Genomic DNA, 17,874 nt, shown 5'->3' on the forward strand with positions numbered 1-17,874 from the left:
TGACAAATGTTGTGGTATCCTAAGTCTCCATTGGCTGGATTGTACTATGGCTATTATATTATGTTTTCACGTCAGCAATGCAGCACAAAATATATGCATAATAGTTTCATCAAGTTCTGTGGATACAAAACAACTGTTGCTAATCTTTGTCAATCTTATCAAATGAATCTCTTAATCTCAGAACAGCTTGGGTGTATTCAAGCCAATCAGAAAACATATACCCACAAGCAGAAACCTACTCTGGGGTGCCAAAAAAACAATTGTATTTCTTTCCATTCTAGTCAAATGGTGTTCTGATAATTTGTATAGTAACCAAAGTCTACAAAATATTAAATACAAACATAAACTTTTATGTACATAAAAATGGTGTGATCTGTTTATCCTAGGACACTTGTGTATGTATAGTTATACATAGTATGAACTCTTGAGCCCCAAATTTTGCAATTTTTCTCTTTATTGACTACACATTTTTTCCTTCTCAGATGACCTTTTCTGAATAAGCTCTTTCCACGGGTCTTCTAGCATTGACTCTTTATAGTATCTCTTAATATCAAATTTATCATCAAATTTCTAAAATAAAAATTAAAGGTGAATTTCATTTCTGTGCACCATTTTTAAACAGAAAACATCAATCTTAAAGTGGTTGAATAATTTCAAATATGTAGAAAGCATTTCACTAATCAATTCCCATTCTGAATTGTGTCATTCTTCAAAATGAAAGACAAAAGAAATGGTCTTTTCCAAAGGAACTACAGTTTTCACATTGCCAAATAAAGCAATACTACCAATCACTTCTAAACTTTCTTGTATCAGTATTTTAAATGATCTTATGTCTCTTCTCAAGATTCATGCATAACTTAAATTTCCTTCTCACTGGAATCCAGACTGGAAACTTAAATATTGTGGATGTCAAAAACCTAAGTCAGTTCATTTCTATTTTCTCAGACTATGCTTCGGGTAATGTACAAATGCGCACAAAGAAAGTATAAAACACTACATCATAACAGTTAGCTAATATTATCTCAGTCCTCCTTTCCAAACCAGACTGTAAAGTTTTGTCTGCACAGGGAATGCATTCCCACGCAAACATTAATACCTTGTATATAAACAATTTTACAAAACACACTGACCTGAGACCTGGATTTAGGATGCTTCCATTGCCTATCAAAAGAATTTGAATTTCGTGGTTGTTGATAGTGAAAGCCGGACATTGCTGGTCTTGGCTGGTATGGCGGTCGATTGAAGTGATAATTTTGGGGATTTTGGAACCCCGACCGTTGAAAGGGAAGCCGAGGACTATCGAAGTATGGTTTTGGATGTCGAAATTGCCCCTGAACTGGACTCATAGTGTGACCGTGCATGCGAGGGTTTTCCTGCATAAAATTACCTCTAAACCCATCAGATCCCTGAAAGCGGCCGTCCGTTCGAAAATTTTGCTCCCAGCTCATCTCGTATTGTTTTGTTAACTCTCCAACGCTTTTAAAACATAAATTGTAGAGACTTCTGAATTGTCTATCTATCTTTCGGTATCCTTCGTCGACGTTTGTTGAGCAACACGACGAACGAACAACATAAACAACAACAACAGAGAAACAGAAATCGCCAGTCTCTTTTCCATTCTTCCTAACCTCATTGCAAAAAGGTTCATAAAGCTGCTAGGCTATGGCTACTTCCACAGGTTATATTATTCAACCATAAGGAATAGGGTACCTAAGTAGACTTTACCCATCTTTGGTCGCTATTTCTGCCTGCAGCAGAGTGCCTACTGGCGTGGTATAGCTGATTCCAAAGTTGTCACTCTCCAGACGACAAATGAAAATCATACAAAATCATGTTTATAGCATTTGGGCCCCATTTGTACCAAAATGAGTGCAGTCAGTTGTACCCCTTGGTGAAATTGACTGCTTTTAGGTGGCAGACCCCTTTTATACAGATTGTTGACCCCACTCCCTTGTTGAATAAAGATAAAATAAAGGATACATTATTGATATTGAACTGCCAGGTAGAGCCTGTATGCTGATGTGGAAAATACAGTGTCATCTTCATACATTATGATATTTGATTTCTCGATCTGCTAATGGAGATCGTTTACATAGTTCAGAAAAAGCAGTGGACCCAAAATTGATCCCTGTGGCACACCAAACCAGATCTTTTCTTCTCTTGACTATTCTCCCTCAAAGCTGACAATTTGAAATTTATTTGAGACAAAATCTTAGATCCATTTTACATCAGTGTTTTCAATGCCATTATGGATTGGTGAGGTCAAGGTTATATCTTTGGTTATATTGGTGAGGTTATATCTTTGAGGTCAAGGATTGGTGATCTACGGTATCAAATGCTTTTCGGGGATCTATGAAAAGTGCCCCTGTGAGTTGGCCCATGTCCAGGCTTCAACTTATTTGCTTTCTTGAATCAAAGCTGTGCAAATTTTTGTAATAAATCTGCTGAATTTGGCTAATTCATATTAAAAAGTTCACTTTCACCACCTTTTTTAAAGCTCAAATTAGATAACTGATGAATTCTAAACACGCCCTCCGTGTTTCAAAAAATTAAGAGCTGTAAGAGGCAGCAAACTTCTCGTGTTCTACTTCTGATACCAAAATCATTTTTTAATCTTCTTTAGTGCAATGTTGATGTCGTTTCTTATTGAAAAATTTGTTGAAATAGGATCAACCTTATTTATTTCTGCTAGAGATACAGAACAATGCAATTACTGTTGCATTACCTTGAATGAGATGTTGCGTAATAATCAAGGCATTACTGTTTGACGCCAAATTGCCAGATGCAATCTTCTATTCAATTTGAATTTTCGAGATTCAATTTGAAATACTTTGATTCTGATAAAAAACAGCATACTCTGGTCTAGGAACTGTACTGCAAATATGTCGACTTTCGCAAAAAGTCGGGAGACAAAACTGTTGAAAGTCAAGGGCGTTACTGCTAATGTCGTTGGGGATTGGGCTTGGGGGCTCGAGCCCCCCCCCCCCCCCCCCAAAAAAAAATTACAAATTTCTTGTTTTCAATGAACAATAATATATCAATCAAATAACGGAGCCTCTCTCCAATGTTTGTTTTCTTCCCTAGGTGGTGTTACAAAATTGATACCATAGGTGGTGTTACACAACTAGTTTTGTCTTTCGTGCATCGTGTTTGTGGCTCGTTTTCGTTAACGAGGATGTTTTTCGATGTTTGCGTCAGTCCATTTTGTTTTCCATCGTGCCATCGCTATTCTAGTTGTTTTTAGTCATTTGCTGTTAATTTATGTCATTAGGGTTTGTGTGCGTCACTCATGTTGTTAAAAACGTATGTTTTTTCAGTGCAAGTCCAGTCTAGTCGAAGTTTTTGTTGAATGAAGTCGTTATTTTGTAATTGTTGGTTGCTGCTGATTATACGATCGCTATTGAAGAATCTTGGATTTTTAAAAACGTTATTGCGAACTGGAGTCTGATTTATGAGCTTTACCTGTCCTGTAAAATAAGTTATTTGACAGTGGTTTGGAAATAAAAAGAAGGACAGACATTCTCCTCGAAACAAAACTAGAGGCTTTATTCATGCGCTTGCCATGCGCTAAAACTTTGATAGAGTTGTCTATGGACAATTCTGCAAGAAACTGAAGACAGGTTTTGTTGATTATCTTGAAGTCTGATCAGGCAGGAGATAGCTCTGGCAGGAGATCCAAGCTTTCTGTTAGCTGTTCTACCATACAAGATTTAAATCCATACAGCAAACATTTTTTTGCTATGTGTGAGAAGGAAGAACCGCAGGATAGGCTATCCGCCGGATTCTGTGAATCTTGCAATGAGTGTTGTTATGAAAGATATACAGGAGCAAAGCAATACGACGACGAGAATCCAATGTCACGAAATAAAATTTTCAAAATAAATTAAATTTAAAGAATATACTAATATTTCGCCCCGAGCATACAGGGCTTCATCAGAGTAAAACGACAGTAAAACTTTTTTTGCTAGTCTGACCGCAAGGGTCATCAGCTTTTTCCAATCAAACATTCGCTGTAATTGAGTAGCATTTTCTTTATGAAATTACAATGGGATACATTGACTAAAAAATTATTACATTTAAAACAGCTAAAATGTAGAACGTCGCAGAGTTATTAGTGATAAATAAAAATTTCTATACCAAAAGAAAAAAATAAAAAGAGATTATTCTATGCAATTCAAGAGCAAGTAATAAGTAAAGCTGGTAAAAAAGTTCCTATTTTTCTAATGGTGCTGATCTAACGACAATTTTGTCAAATCAGGATTTGTGGGAGCCCATCACCTTGCATCAGCTTCACTTTTAAGAACAATATAGGGCAATTAAGAATATTGCTTAAAGACACGTATTTCTCAATTGTCAGTTACGTTTGATAAATGCTTTTCCAATGTTATAATTCTTTAAACGACTTTACTAAGTAGGTAAATGCAACTTGGGGGCATTGACACATTATAAGGAGAATCAACATGTCACAGAGTTAAGGATCAGGCAACGCGGAGCGCTGAGAAAAGTGGGAGTCTAAAAAAGTGCGGGAGATAAAACTGAATGAAAAGAGGCTTTACTGGTGGCTCATTTCTTAATATTTTGCATTTTTTCCAACAAGTGGGTGGGGGTCTATAGCCCCCCTGCTCCGTGGAGCCTGAAGATTGATGAAGATTTTTCTAAATAAATTCGTTGCATTGTTTTAATTTTGACTATGGTTGTAGAATTGGATATTTCTTGCTGTTTTGCAGTATCCACTAGTACCTAATTTCTAAAAGCTTTTATGCAAAACACTATCATCAGGATAGACAGATCAAGTTTGTTATCATATCCACCTAGAGACAAGAGAAAGCTTCGATGTCGTCACCGATTCATTTGCTGCGAGAAGGACGCAGCAAGCAATTTTTATACTGTAGGTAAACGTTAAAATCACATTATTGGCAAACAACTATCCATCCCCTTACTCTTAGTGACGCAAAAAATTATCTATCTTAGCGTAAAGAAAAGAAAAGACCGATCAAATAAATGGCTTAAAACATCAACTGTGCCATAACTCAAAAAGTTTGTTTCCATGTTTGTTGCCTTAAAAATGCTTTGAGATGTTTTGTATTGCCTAAAGCCCCCAGCCTACCCTCTGCTCCGCGGTGCCTGTTGCCCTACATCATTGGTGGTAAAGTGCTTATAGTTATAGTTCCTAGTAATTTTTGCTTTATAGGTCTGATTTCTGTTACATTAAAAATATCACTAGCTGGCAATTTTTTTTATTTTCCTTGTTTGCACAAGTACTGGCTGTCATAGGACTAAATCTAAAGCACGGCACTAGAGTGACCTCTTGGACGCCTACAATGCATCATGGGAAGCGGTTGGGTCGCTACGAAGATGGAGCGTACGCAATCGTCAGTTGTACAAACTGCAAGTTCGAAGTAGGGTCTTGCCTAATTTGAATTTGATCGAAAACATGTAAAATTTTAGTTAATTAATTTATATATTAAGCCAGTGGCCTATCTCGACAATTTTTGCGATTCTTTGGCATGATAAAAGGGATGGCTTGCGACAACTCTCAAAATCCCAGGTTGGAAGAGAAAGATCTCAATTTTATGACAGCTGGTGTTATGTTATTCTTGGGAAGGTCGTACCGGGGAAGCAAAGTTTATGCGGAGGTCTTGCTGCAATGTAAATGTGCTTGCAGCATAACAGAAATGGGTGAGTTTGTCAATTTTTATATTGTTGAAAGTCAAAGATAAAGTTTTCATTTCTTAAATGTAAAGCATTTTGAATTTCATAATTATGGTTTTGTTTTGCTATGGTTCAGACTTTCCGCCATAAAATTGTCGTTTTTCAACACTTGCATAAATTAACATTATTTTAGTATGAGCCAATGGCTGTTGCTATTTGCACTGACGTCAAAAGATATTTCGTATTCATCTTCTGCTCCCAGCATTCTTTGCGAGCAAGGTCGTTGTTGAAATCTCTTCTAAAAATGGCCGATCGATGGTATTTTACTCGGGAACAAATACGAAACTCTCCATCAGTTCGGGAAGGTGGGATAGACTGTGCCAAAGAGCTTGGATATAGACAGCAGTGTGCGAATTTCGTTCAAGATATTGGGCAAAGACTTGCAGTGTATGTACACTTCCCCAGTAGTACTACACGACGATTGATTTCCTATGCACACTGAATGATGTCTTCCTCGTCCAGTGTGACGCCATGCCCGTCACGAAATTGGTTTACTTTATATTGTCCATAATCCATTTTTCTCCAGTCTTGTGCTTCCTTAAAATCTTTCATTTTAATGTACGTTTATAGAGGTTTGAGGTTACCTACCTTTCTTATCGCGAAATAAAACGGTTAGGCATGCACGGCGGCCTAGTCCAATTTTGCTGTCTGTGGCGGTAAAGTTTTGATATCGCTCAAAATGTATCGCCAAGCTGATTCAAAGTAGCTTAAAATCCCTTAACAACTACGATATCTAACGTTCATTGGATAGCAATATATCATTCCACAGCATCACTGTTACCCTCCCGTCAAACATTGAGCTGCTAGGCCAACAATTTTGTCGTCGTATGGATTTGATTGTGTCGGCTTACGAATTTTTCTGCAAACATCAGTAGTAAATGATGACCAGAAGTAAAGGTAAAAAAATTCTTGAAAAAGAAAAGCTTTTTTGTATTTTAAGAGCATTTAATTCTTTTTCAAATTTCTTCTCTGTTTCCCAAAACATGACAAATCTAGCCTAAATTTCATACACCATATTTTTTCTGAACCTTCTTAAAAGAAAATGTATCTCTGTTAGGAGATGTTTACAGTGTGCGGGTACACATTTATCCTCAAAATATAAAACTAGTTGGAATTTTTAAGAATACTTTTTTCTTTTGCCATACATAGGACATTGCTTGATTCCAGTGTCCTAAACTTTTGCCAAAAATATGAATCTAACCTATGTTTTAATATACAATGTTTTGAAAATATAACTTAAAGATTTTACTGACTGGTTTAATTTGATCTGATCATGTTCCAAAGTGACTGAATTGAAAAACCACATCTATACATGACAATAAATAACATTTTGTGATGGCATTTGAGCTGTAATTTCTATTGTGTTTCTGTTGGTGGTTTGCAAATGTTTGTTAGCAAAATTTCTCTGTTCAAATGTATGTGTTTCAAATTTAAGATATTGGACCACAGCCTTTGTGTTTCCATTTATCCTTGGAGGTATCAGAACAAATGTTGAAAATCTAAAATAATTATGTATATTAGCGTTTCTTCAAGGTTATCAGTGTCTCTATGTAATCAAATCACATAAATCATACTTTAAACTACTATCACAAAGCTTACAAGATAAAGAATAAAGATATAAATTGTATTTAAATGCAATCTCCATAGTTAGTGTCTTCTCTTATTTTTTTTTACTTTTCTTCCACTCACACATAAAACCCATGACACAGACCTTAGCACAATTAATTAGAATGTACATCTGATCCTTCTTTTAATACCTGCATGTTGTTCTCTACTTTTGTCACTTTTGTTCTGAGGCATGCATCTTGAAAGTATGGTGCTTTTAATATCCACATTCCCTGTACTCCTTAGGATGACAATATCAATGGCATGTGCATCCCTTGCTCTATATTTATTATTCAGTTGTTGAAGTTTCTTTTCCATTTAATGCTTTCCAAATTTTTTAGTTTTGGCCTCCACAATCAAAAACAGGAAAAAATGGCACCAAAAGCTATCTATGTGCTGATATTTCACTGAATTTACTATGGCTTGATATAAACGGTGGCTGGCAATGACACTAGATGCATCCAAGCAGCATCCCCCTGATAACCACACCACCCAAAACTTGTTAAAACATATAATCACAAGAAGAGAAACATAATTTCCCCATATTTCTGTTCTAAACCAAGCTTGTTGTTTGAGAAAATTATTTTCTGCATTTTTAGGAGTCAGTTATGCATCAACACTTCAATTGTCTACATGCACCGATTCTACATGTTCCACTCATTTAAACAATTCCATAGAAATGTGAGTGAACTTTTATTTTTTTAAAAGATTCTCTCTCTAGAAACATGAGGAAATTTTCATTGTTCAAGTGAAAATTGTTCACAGCAGTATCTCATGTTATTGTGATCTTTTGACTTTGTAAAAAGTTTGTCATGTCAGCGGCTTTTATCTTTTAAAACATGTTTAAGGTTAAGGACGTCATTTTTCATCCAAGCACAAGGCATTGTCGGTTTTTTTCTTTTGAATCTTCTATATTCTATGGAGTTCTAAGAAAATATCAAATTACTGTTTATTTACACTCTTTTTCTATAACAACAATTTTATCAGAACACAATCCTCAAAATTGGTCAAAAGTTAACAACAAATTAAGAACTAGCTGAGGCTCTGCTTCTACAACGTTTATTCTCAAAATCAAAGATTTTTAGCCATGTGTGTGTGCTTTTTGGTAAATATTCAAACCTATCGGCAAATGAAGGTTGTCTCACTCATTTTGTTGGCAAATGAGACCTGACTACCTCCCTATAGTGAAAAAGCTAGCACTCGCACTGCTTACACCCTATTAAATTAAGAACAATTTAAGAATAATCCAGCCTCAGTTTTCGAAAAAATTAAGAACAGTCAGCCTGAACTTAAATTTACTGGTTCTTATAAAAAAGTGTGTAAAAGCAAATAAAATGTGATGAATTGTTTTCATTTGAAAAATAAGCCAGTGCTCCCGGCTTTTTAAAAAATTTATTTTGGCTGCAATAACGCACTGTTATAATTGGGTAAGAGTAGGTGCACAGTTTGTTAAGCATAAACAACTTTTTAGACATGTCTTGAGGCATACAAACAGGCTCTATTGCCTTTCCTTGCAAGGCCTAAAGGCTGGATGCATGAAGAATTTCTGGGCAAATACTCAATGGCCAACATTCTTGACATATTTGCATTGACTATCGCAAGATTAATTTTTTGACCAAATTGTTTATCTAGTTACTTTTAGGTTTCAGAAGAATATAATTCTTCTGTGACAATTTTTATTGTTTATCTTTAGACCATGGCACCTTGCTTTATATTTCTTGGAGCAAAAGTTGAGGAACAGCCAAGAAAATTGGAACATGTCCTCAAGGTTGCCCATAGATGTTTGCACAAAGATTCAGATGTACAGCTAGATATCCAAAGTGATGTAAGTGTTTTGTGTTTTATTGTTATTCCCTTGCAAAACAGACCCAATACATTTGCAGATCCCTTAGAATGTCAACCTCCGTATGAGCCACCATGTGTCCTATCGAAAAATCCAGCTTCCATTTTTTTGCAATATCTAGTGTTTAATTTTTTGTTAGCCTTTCCTTTTTACAAATGGAAAACATAGCCATTTGTTTATAAGCTGGTTGTTTTTTATATTAACTGGGAAAACACAAATAGAATAAAAACTATGTTTTTTTGATAAAATAAACAAAAACAGCAAAAAACTTTTAGAATGTAAATATTCTAAGGCGGGCTTCATTGGAAGTAGACTTCTAAAAAGTGATTTCTTTGCATTTCAACACTATTACTGGCATGCTAGAAAGAAGGCGCTTATTCTCAATAGTATTATAATTTTGAAATGTCTTGCTCCACCACTGGCTATGCCAAAATAGGGGAACAGTATTGTCTTTTAATACAGCCATTTTGGGTCTGATATATGCTTTGGACAATGAAAATTTGTAGAAGTTTTTATGTTAGATAGAGTGTCAAATTAATGCAGTCATCATAAAATTGCTCAATTATGATGCTAGACAGAAAGTTTTTAAATCTGTTTTATGTACAGTCTGTGGCTTTAGTTATTGTTGTATAAAACAAGAAGACTTCAAGTTGCAACTCTGAGGTTGATGCTCAATTTGATGATAAGGCATCTGTTAAATTCCCCTCTCTGCAGATATCATAGTATTTTGTTCTTCTGTCCCTCAGTTTCTTGTCTCTTGATTTACATATATGTTTAATTTTGATTTGATGAATATTTGAATTTATCTGTAGGAGTATATGCAAATGGCTCAGGATCTTGTTGACAATGAGAGTATTCTCCTACAGACATTAGGTAAGTGTAAATTTTATAAGAATCTGCAGTCAGTTTGATATATATATCCATATAAATTTGATAGATTATTCTAAAGAGCATTGAATTGCATTCTCTTAAATATAGACTGGTAAACATTCCAACCATTTTACTTCTGTTTTTGTGAACCAGTTTATAACAGGATTCTGAACAAACTTTTGTTATCATGAACAAGAGATTTCAAGAACATGTGATCTTATTCTAATGCCTATAGGTTATATATTTATGAAATAAAAAAGGCAATAATGTTTCTAATAGAAAGATGCTATTTAAAAAAAAAAGTTTTCATGGTTCCATGGTTATATTTGGTAGCATATTGAAAGACAGTTGAAGAGCTTTATTTTATTTGTTTTTATGCTTGTTTGTCATTTTCATCCTTTCTATATTGTGTACCTTTATCTCTCAAAATTTAAAAAATATGCAGCAGTGACTGTTTATCTAAAGCTTTTGCAATTTGTTATGTCAATTTACTATAAAGAGTTTGATTTATTTTGTAAATATGCAATAGACTCCTAGAAAATACTTTTTTATATTAGATGACAAAATATATATATATATAGTCAATTAACCAAACACCATGCAGGCATTAGTTTATCTTTGACAACAAATTGAGAGGTTATTCCTATATTTTAGGTTTTGACCTTTCTGTTGAGCATCCACACACATATGTAGTCAAGTGTGCACAGATGGTAAAAGGTCAGTAACATTTAGTTTGTTTGCTTATTTTTTAGTATCAAATACCCGTCTCATAAACTTCATTGAATAGTTTTGAAAACTGCTCATTTTCTCCTTTTTCGCGTGCCACTGGCAAAGTTTCAAAACTGTGTCCCAGTAAAATGAGAAACTGAAACGTAAGATTTTGAGTTGACCATCTTAAAACCTTGGCACAGTTTGATTATTGCAAGATTGAAAATCAGATTGAAATTGAAAGGGAAATTAAGCTTAAGATGGTTGTTTGAAGTTTAAAGATATTTTCCAAATTCAAAGTTTCTTCAAAGTCAATGCCCTACAGACTTGTTTGCCTAAGCTACCCTGGTTTCATGAATATATATATATAATGAAGATATATAGTATATATTCAATAATTCAAAGATGGGTATATATTTAAAGGAGGCGGTGTGTTCATGGGATAGATGGGGACAAATATCTTTGAATATTTGATTTATTTTGTTGCAGCTGCCAAAGAATTGGCTCAGACATCCTATTTCCTAGCAACAAATTGGTGAGAGTCCCTTCTATTGGCTTCCAGTCGGACCTATTTGTTGTTCAATAGCACTGATTTGTAATGCAAGAGTATTGGATATTTATTTGTGGCATGTCTTCTCAAAAGCCTGCAGTGGCATAAGGATTTTGACCTGTAACAAATTTGTCAAATATACTTATTTATCTGCTTTAAACAGGGCTCATTAGAGTAAGAAGCCTTACAGATTTTAATTTTCATGTGTTATGCTATGAATAAGTGGAATAAGCTTTTTGCTGCAGAATTTCAGGTTTGTGCTCAAAAGCTAAAACATCTGATATCATTCTCAAACACTTTTCATTCAACACACTTCATGAAATGTTTGATAATGACAAAGAGGTGCATGAAAATGGAAATGATTATTTGAGTGCTAGATTTGTTATTTTGAGCTTGGAGGATAAATTGAAGATTTTTTTCTACAGAACTTTTAAGTGTTAAATGATGAGCTTCAGGATGCATCTATAAATTTGATCAGCATCTTCATCTTCTGTTTGCTTGTAAGAATTCAGCATTTTTTCCACATTAAGCTCAATAAGCCTGTATATCTCTTCATACAGCCTTCATCTGACAACGTTCTGCATTGAAGAAAAACCAACAGTTGTTGCTTGTGTCTGCATTTTTGTAGCTTGCAAGTGGATGAGCTATGAGGTAGTTTTAATTATTTAGATGATTTTGTATAAATAGCTACATTTTTACAAATGTATTCCTTCATAATTTCAATTATTAATCTTTTTATTGAAAATAAGCCAAGGTTAGCCAAGATGTTAAATTCATAGTATAATTCAACATATTGGGTCAGTATATTCATAAATATGATTTTATTTGACTAATATTGTCAGATGATGAATGTTTTATCAATGTTTTTATATCTTTTAGAAAGTAAGATAGAAAAATTGAATGAAAAAGTCTTAATTATTATTGATCAAGGTTAGCTGTCAAACAAAGATTTATTTTTTTATCCATTTCAGCTTTTTTGTCAGTATAATATTCTCTCAGCCCCTAACTCTTTCGCTTTTACACATGATAAAAAAAATAAGGTCAAAATATATAAACAATTTAATAATTTAGACATGTGTAGATAGCCTTCTCTTGTAATTGAAGATCCCAGAGACACAGGACAAAAAACACTGGTGGGAGTTCATGGACAGTAATACAACTATAGAAAAAATTGAAGGTAATCACCTCTGCTTCATGTTTTTTTATTTGCAAATTTTTGTGACTGGAACTGTTTTATATTAAGTTATTGGGAGGAATTCAATATTAATTTTAGAAGTGAGCAGTTTTAAGCTGAAAGGAGCTTTAAGCTGAAGTAATGTTTTTATCTTAGGTCATCAGTTTTGGAACAGTCAATGTACAGAATTATTTTAGGACAGGGGTGGGCCACCTATGGCCCGGGACCAGAATACTGCCCGGGACCAGATTATGGCTCGGGGACCAGAATCCGGCCTGGGAAGAGAATTTTTTCAAAGCTGCCCACCCCTATTTTAGGATAACACCTTCGATCTGTTTAAATGTCAGATATACCACTGTGTTGTTTAAAGACATGAGCAACTTCAAGGTAAGGATCCACTTGAATGGTTGCAGCGAAATCAAAGACGAGAACGTATCTCTTAGTAGGCTTGCATTTGTTCAGCAAGTCTACTTCATCTCAGCTGAACTAGGTTTTTTTATGTAAGAAGAAATTCGCTGGTTGGGCTATTCACGGAATTCTGTGAATCTTGCAGTGATTTTGGATAAAAGGAAAAGACAGGAACAAAGCTTAACGACGACGAGAACCCAATACGTTGAAAATCGAATTTGAAAGTAAATTAAATGTACAAGTGATGTTTTGACCTGCAATTCAGGGCTTGATCAGGGTAAATGTGATGATGCTAATGTAGGATTTTTCATATAAACAAACACTTTAGGCTCTATCTGTTTTTTTCTAGAAATGAGTTCCTCTTTTATAAAGATATTAGACAGCTGCCCTACCAGATTAAAAAAGAAAATTTCAACTGGCCCTGTTATTTACAAGGTATTTTGCCATTTTTCTGCTACAATTTTGCCATTGTGGAATCTTGTATTTTCAATGATATTTTTCTTCACATTTGTTCTTAGCATTTTGTAAATTTTAGAATGTCTTGTTAATGCAGATATATCCAAAGAATAAATATATCTTGCGATGGGAACAAATCTAGGTTTCGATTTTTATGATTTTAGTGATTTTTCTGGTTTTAATTTATTCGATTATTATTTATTTCTTTATTTATTAACCATGATGGAATTGCTACGATCTTATTCTGTCGTTGGACTGAATCAACCAACTGCTGTTAAAATGGATGTTGTATCAAATCGATCAAAAACACAGGAAATTTTAACTTAGATTTTTAAGAGTTAACAAAAGTAAACTATTGAATATGCCCTTCTATTGCTTTCTACTTGCATAATATAATTTTTTATTTGTATAGGGTGGTTCGCTGCTGCCTAAACGTGATTCAGAAAGCGAAGGTAGCCGAGCTGACAAGCAAACAGATGCTAATGCTAATAAAACATTCGATAAGATAGATGGTAAAAGTTCCACGCATGTCTCTAGCTTAGAAAAACCGAGCGACACTTCTGCACGGAAACATGACCATTCTGTTGATGGGAAGAGAGATCACGCTGACTCCGTGAAAAGACCTTCGAAGCATTCTAGTCAAAGCGACCATGATAGGAAAAATACGGAACATCATAAGCATCATAAACATCATAAACACAGCGACCGCGAGCATGGAAAACGTTTACATGATCGAAACAAAACTGTTGATGACTCACAGGAGAAAAAGGCTGCCCAGAAGCGCTCTGAACTCTCAAACGCTGAGAGGTCTAGCTCGGATGGTAAGCAATCGTCAACAAGTAACCGATCAGTGGACAATAGCAAGTCAAAAACATCATCGAAAGAAGATATTTCTGCCGAAGCTAAGTTCATCTTATCATTACCACCTTTACATCATAAACACAGTCTGCCTGAAGTTGACAAATCGTCATCGACTTCAGAAACGCCTGCGAAGAAACAAAGGGTTGAAGACCCTTCGCACAAAAAGCAGAAGCTAGAGTCAGATGCAAGCAAGAGTAGCTCTCACACTAGCTCTGGTTTAAACATGTCTTCTAGTAGCAACAGTAGTAGTAATACTGTTCATAAGAAAATGAAATCGTCATCCGAAAAACACAAAAACAAACCGCCAAGTGAAAAGCATTCAGAGGCGTATAGACACCAGCAACAAATGTCAGAAAAGTCGTCACACGGCCAAAAGCATCACACGAACTTTCCAGACAAGCATAGCAAGGATAGGGCGATGAAATATGAACAATCAAAATCTGCCAGCACTCGGGGAACCGAGGGTAGCGAGAAACTACACTCGAGGATAAAAATCGAGAATACATCATCACCATATAAATCTGGGGATGAAATCAGTAAAAAGGATCCGTCACTGGCTAGTCAAAGCTCAAAGCATTTACAGGCTCCCTTCAAAGCATCAAGTAGCGAGAGAAAGGCACAAAAATCGACGCCAAAGAAAAATGGACATACACAGAAAACAAATACTAAATCAGGTTCACTTTCTGACGACTCTCTGTTGCCCCCGCCCCCTCCCCCTCCTTCAGTAGAGGTGTCTTCTTTATTAAGTTCTCCTCCTCCACTTCCTTTTGGCCCTCCCGAAACAGAGAATAAACAAGCACCAGCCCCCCCGAGCACCGTGGAGTATGAACAAAACTCGTCGCTACCGCTAACATACAGTGTGCCACAAGTTCAGCAGTCGGTCGTTAATCAAGGGGGTTTGGTAGCTGGTCAAGTAATCCAAGGCCAAAATCAACTACCCCAGTCAACCTCACTGCAAAGTCAAGGACAGCAGGCACTGTTTCCTTTGCAGCATCAAGTGTTACAACAACAGCAGGCAGCTGGAATGGCATCTCAAGGATACCAGGGAGGACAGGCTCAATTTTTAACCAATGCGCAATCGACTGCATCTTCAAGCACCTATGGTATTCCCCAGGTGTATTTCCAAGGCCAACCTGATGGCCAGACTGTCAGTTCTGACTCATCCCGGGTTTATGGACAAACAATAAACACTGCAAACTTATTTTCTTCAAACATGGGGCTTCTGGCACAGCCCCCTCGACCACCGCAAGGCTTGGTTCTGCAACATGTCATGGGGTTGCCGCCCCCACCTCCTCTTAACCTACCCCCGTTTCCTCCTCCTTAGGGACATCTTTTGTGAATTTATACATTTACTAGTCTGTCCATTGCTTTTATAAATTAACTTAGACTTTAGTGGACCTTAGACATAGAAAGTTTCATTAGTAATTTTCAAAGCACTTTACCTGTAGGTAGGTTTATAAAAAATCATAAGTAGGTATTGTACCCAATTTGGATCTTAATCCCTGGAAAGCGTCAGCTGTCGCTGTGTGCTGTTTAAGATCAGCAAATAGTTACATTGGACATATAATGGAAAATAGCAGATACTTTTATTCTAGTTCAGACTAAAACTTTTTAACAACTTTGAAATTTGCTGAAGCTAGTGGAAGGAGTGAATTCAGTTGCTCTTAGATTAGATGGCTCGTAGGGATTTGATTCGGAGGGTCTTTAAAGGGTTTCCAATGATTGATCAGTCATTATATAATTTTTCATCACCGACACACCTTTGTGAAAATTATGTAGGGTCTATTTGAAAACTAGTTGCAGCTGCAGTAAGGGTGGAAGCTGCAGTAAGGGTGGAAGCTGCAGTAAATATTTGATTGGGTGCACGTATATTTATATATACGCCCCTCGTAGTTAGAATTATTTTTTAGTTTTCTCCACTGGAAAGGCCAATTGATTTTTTGCCGGCTGATGTGTAAGAATACCTCTAACATTTATGAGTTTGTACAGGTTTAGTTACATTTTGTAATTAATTTGGGTTAAAATGGCTTCTAAATTTGCGAAGCCTAGAACGATAGGTTTAGTTACAAATTGGATATAGAAGTATTTAATGAGGTCCACGAGTCACCTGTTCTATTATATATATTAAAAACTGAACAAAATCTTGAAAGGCTATTCACAGATATGTTCATGTGCAAGTTTGCATAATTGATTACTGGAGATAAACCTTTTCTTGTCTATAGGGTGTCCACAAACTGAAGTTTTTATAGAAATTTTCCTCCCCGGTCTATGTCAAAAAATCTAACTTCCCATAATCTAAGCGGAAATTCAGATTTGGGTCGTTACAGAACTTGAATTAATATTTTATGCCTATTGTAATAAAAATTCTTTGAAAAACAGGAATGTTTCCCCATAACTTGAAGACACCTCTGCTACCCAGCGCATATTTTGATGTTTTCCCTGTCCATTCTGTTTCATTGTGCTGTATCGTGTTTTCTGTATCTGTAAGGGATTTTCATGAACCCCCTCCCCTCCACCCGTGATCGAAAGCAAGGCCTATGGTGGATCTTAGGTATCTGCAAGAGAAAACATTGACCCAGGCAAACATTTATTGTTATTATCACTATAAAATTGTATTTGGAATAACTTTTTTATATTTTAATTGTCTGCATAATAAAACAGACTGGCGGTTGACAGTGAAATTACAATATGTCGCATAAGTGTTTGATAAATTCGATACAGAAAAGTTGGGTTTTGATCTTGTTTAGTTCTTTGTTATTGCTACCAGCGTGATAGTGGCAGCCTTTCCACTAACCCGGCTTTAAACAAAAAACAAGTTAATAGTTATCTGATAAAACGGGTAAGTTTTAAAACGAAGTCTCGAGGTGAATCAGTTTTAACTGTTTTTAAGTTTTTAACCCATGTAGTGGCGGACTGGCTCAGAATTTTAACCAGCCACGAAGAACTGAAGAGGGCCCTTTTTAGCGTGGTCTGAAAATTAGGATATGTAGCTCTGATAGCAAAGCTGAATTGTTGATTACGAATAAACGCTAATTGCACAAATTAAAATTAAATGATAAAAATTCTGTCTGATTTGGATTTCAGTAAATTTGCGCAGGAGTTCTGGGGCCAACTTGCAGATTCTTTCCTAAATTATTTTCTTTATGCTGTACAAAAATTTGATATCTTAACCATAATGTCATAGCCAAATCAAAATAGTAAGGCTTCTTCTAAGTCAGGGGTTCTTATGCCGGGCCAGAAAAACGTGGGTCGGCCAGAAAAACGTGGATCTTTTTCAGGGGCCACTGAATTTTAAACTCTTGCATAGCATGTATAATAAAACTGCACAAAATGAAATCTCATACCTACCAGGATAAAGTATTTATTAGATATCTTTTCATGTTAGATTTTATATTCATAGTTCGTTGACCATCACTTACTGCTGGTAGCTCACAAAAAGGACCAAATTTGTTGGCAAATTGTTCAATTCACTCTCCACAACTGTTTTGTTTACTAATTATCTGAAATATTCCTTACTTGGATGCCCTATTTAAGGTTGTCAGTCTAACGTGGATGGATAATGACTCTCAAACATGAATAACATAAGAAGCGTTAATGAACATTAATGTGCTAAGAAATCATTGCTTTCACTGATTAACAAGAAAATATGTTTATGAAAAAAATAGGAAAATTGCCTGGTGATGATTT

The 17,874-nt window shown here is 35.5% G+C and overlaps 1 protein-coding gene across 2 annotated transcripts; it reads left to right on the top strand.

Moving 5' to 3' along the window:
• Window positions 1-5,320: 5,320 nt before the first annotated feature.
• On the top strand, window positions 5,321-16,912 carry LOC135682304 (uncharacterized). 2 transcript variants are annotated; one of them, XM_065197141.2, is made up of 10 exons: window positions 5,321-5,679; window positions 7,917-7,998; window positions 9,011-9,142; window positions 9,973-10,033; window positions 10,685-10,747; window positions 11,228-11,273; window positions 11,849-11,939; window positions 12,393-12,465; window positions 13,220-13,305; window positions 13,739-16,912. In XM_065197141.2, exons 1-10 carry the CDS (start codon window positions 5,654-5,656, stop codon window positions 15,509-15,511), a joined length of 2,433 nt encoding a protein of 810 aa, XP_065053213.2. In that variant the 5' UTR covers window positions 5,321-5,653; the 3' UTR covers window positions 15,512-16,912. The 2 variants fall into 2 exon arrangements, with proteins under 2 accessions (XP_065053213.2, XP_065053212.2); XM_065197140.2 differs by lacking the exon at window positions 5,321-5,679 and adding an exon at window positions 5,686-6,099.
• The last annotated feature ends 962 nt before the right edge of the window (window positions 16,913-17,874 follow it).

The sequence above is a fragment of the Rhopilema esculentum genome, chromosome 16 (genome assembly GCF_057945365.1).
Source record: "Rhopilema esculentum isolate cy_ngs chromosome 16, ASM5794536v1, whole genome shotgun sequence".
NCBI lineage: Eukaryota > Metazoa > Cnidaria > Scyphozoa > Rhizostomeae > Rhizostomatidae > Rhopilema > Rhopilema esculentum.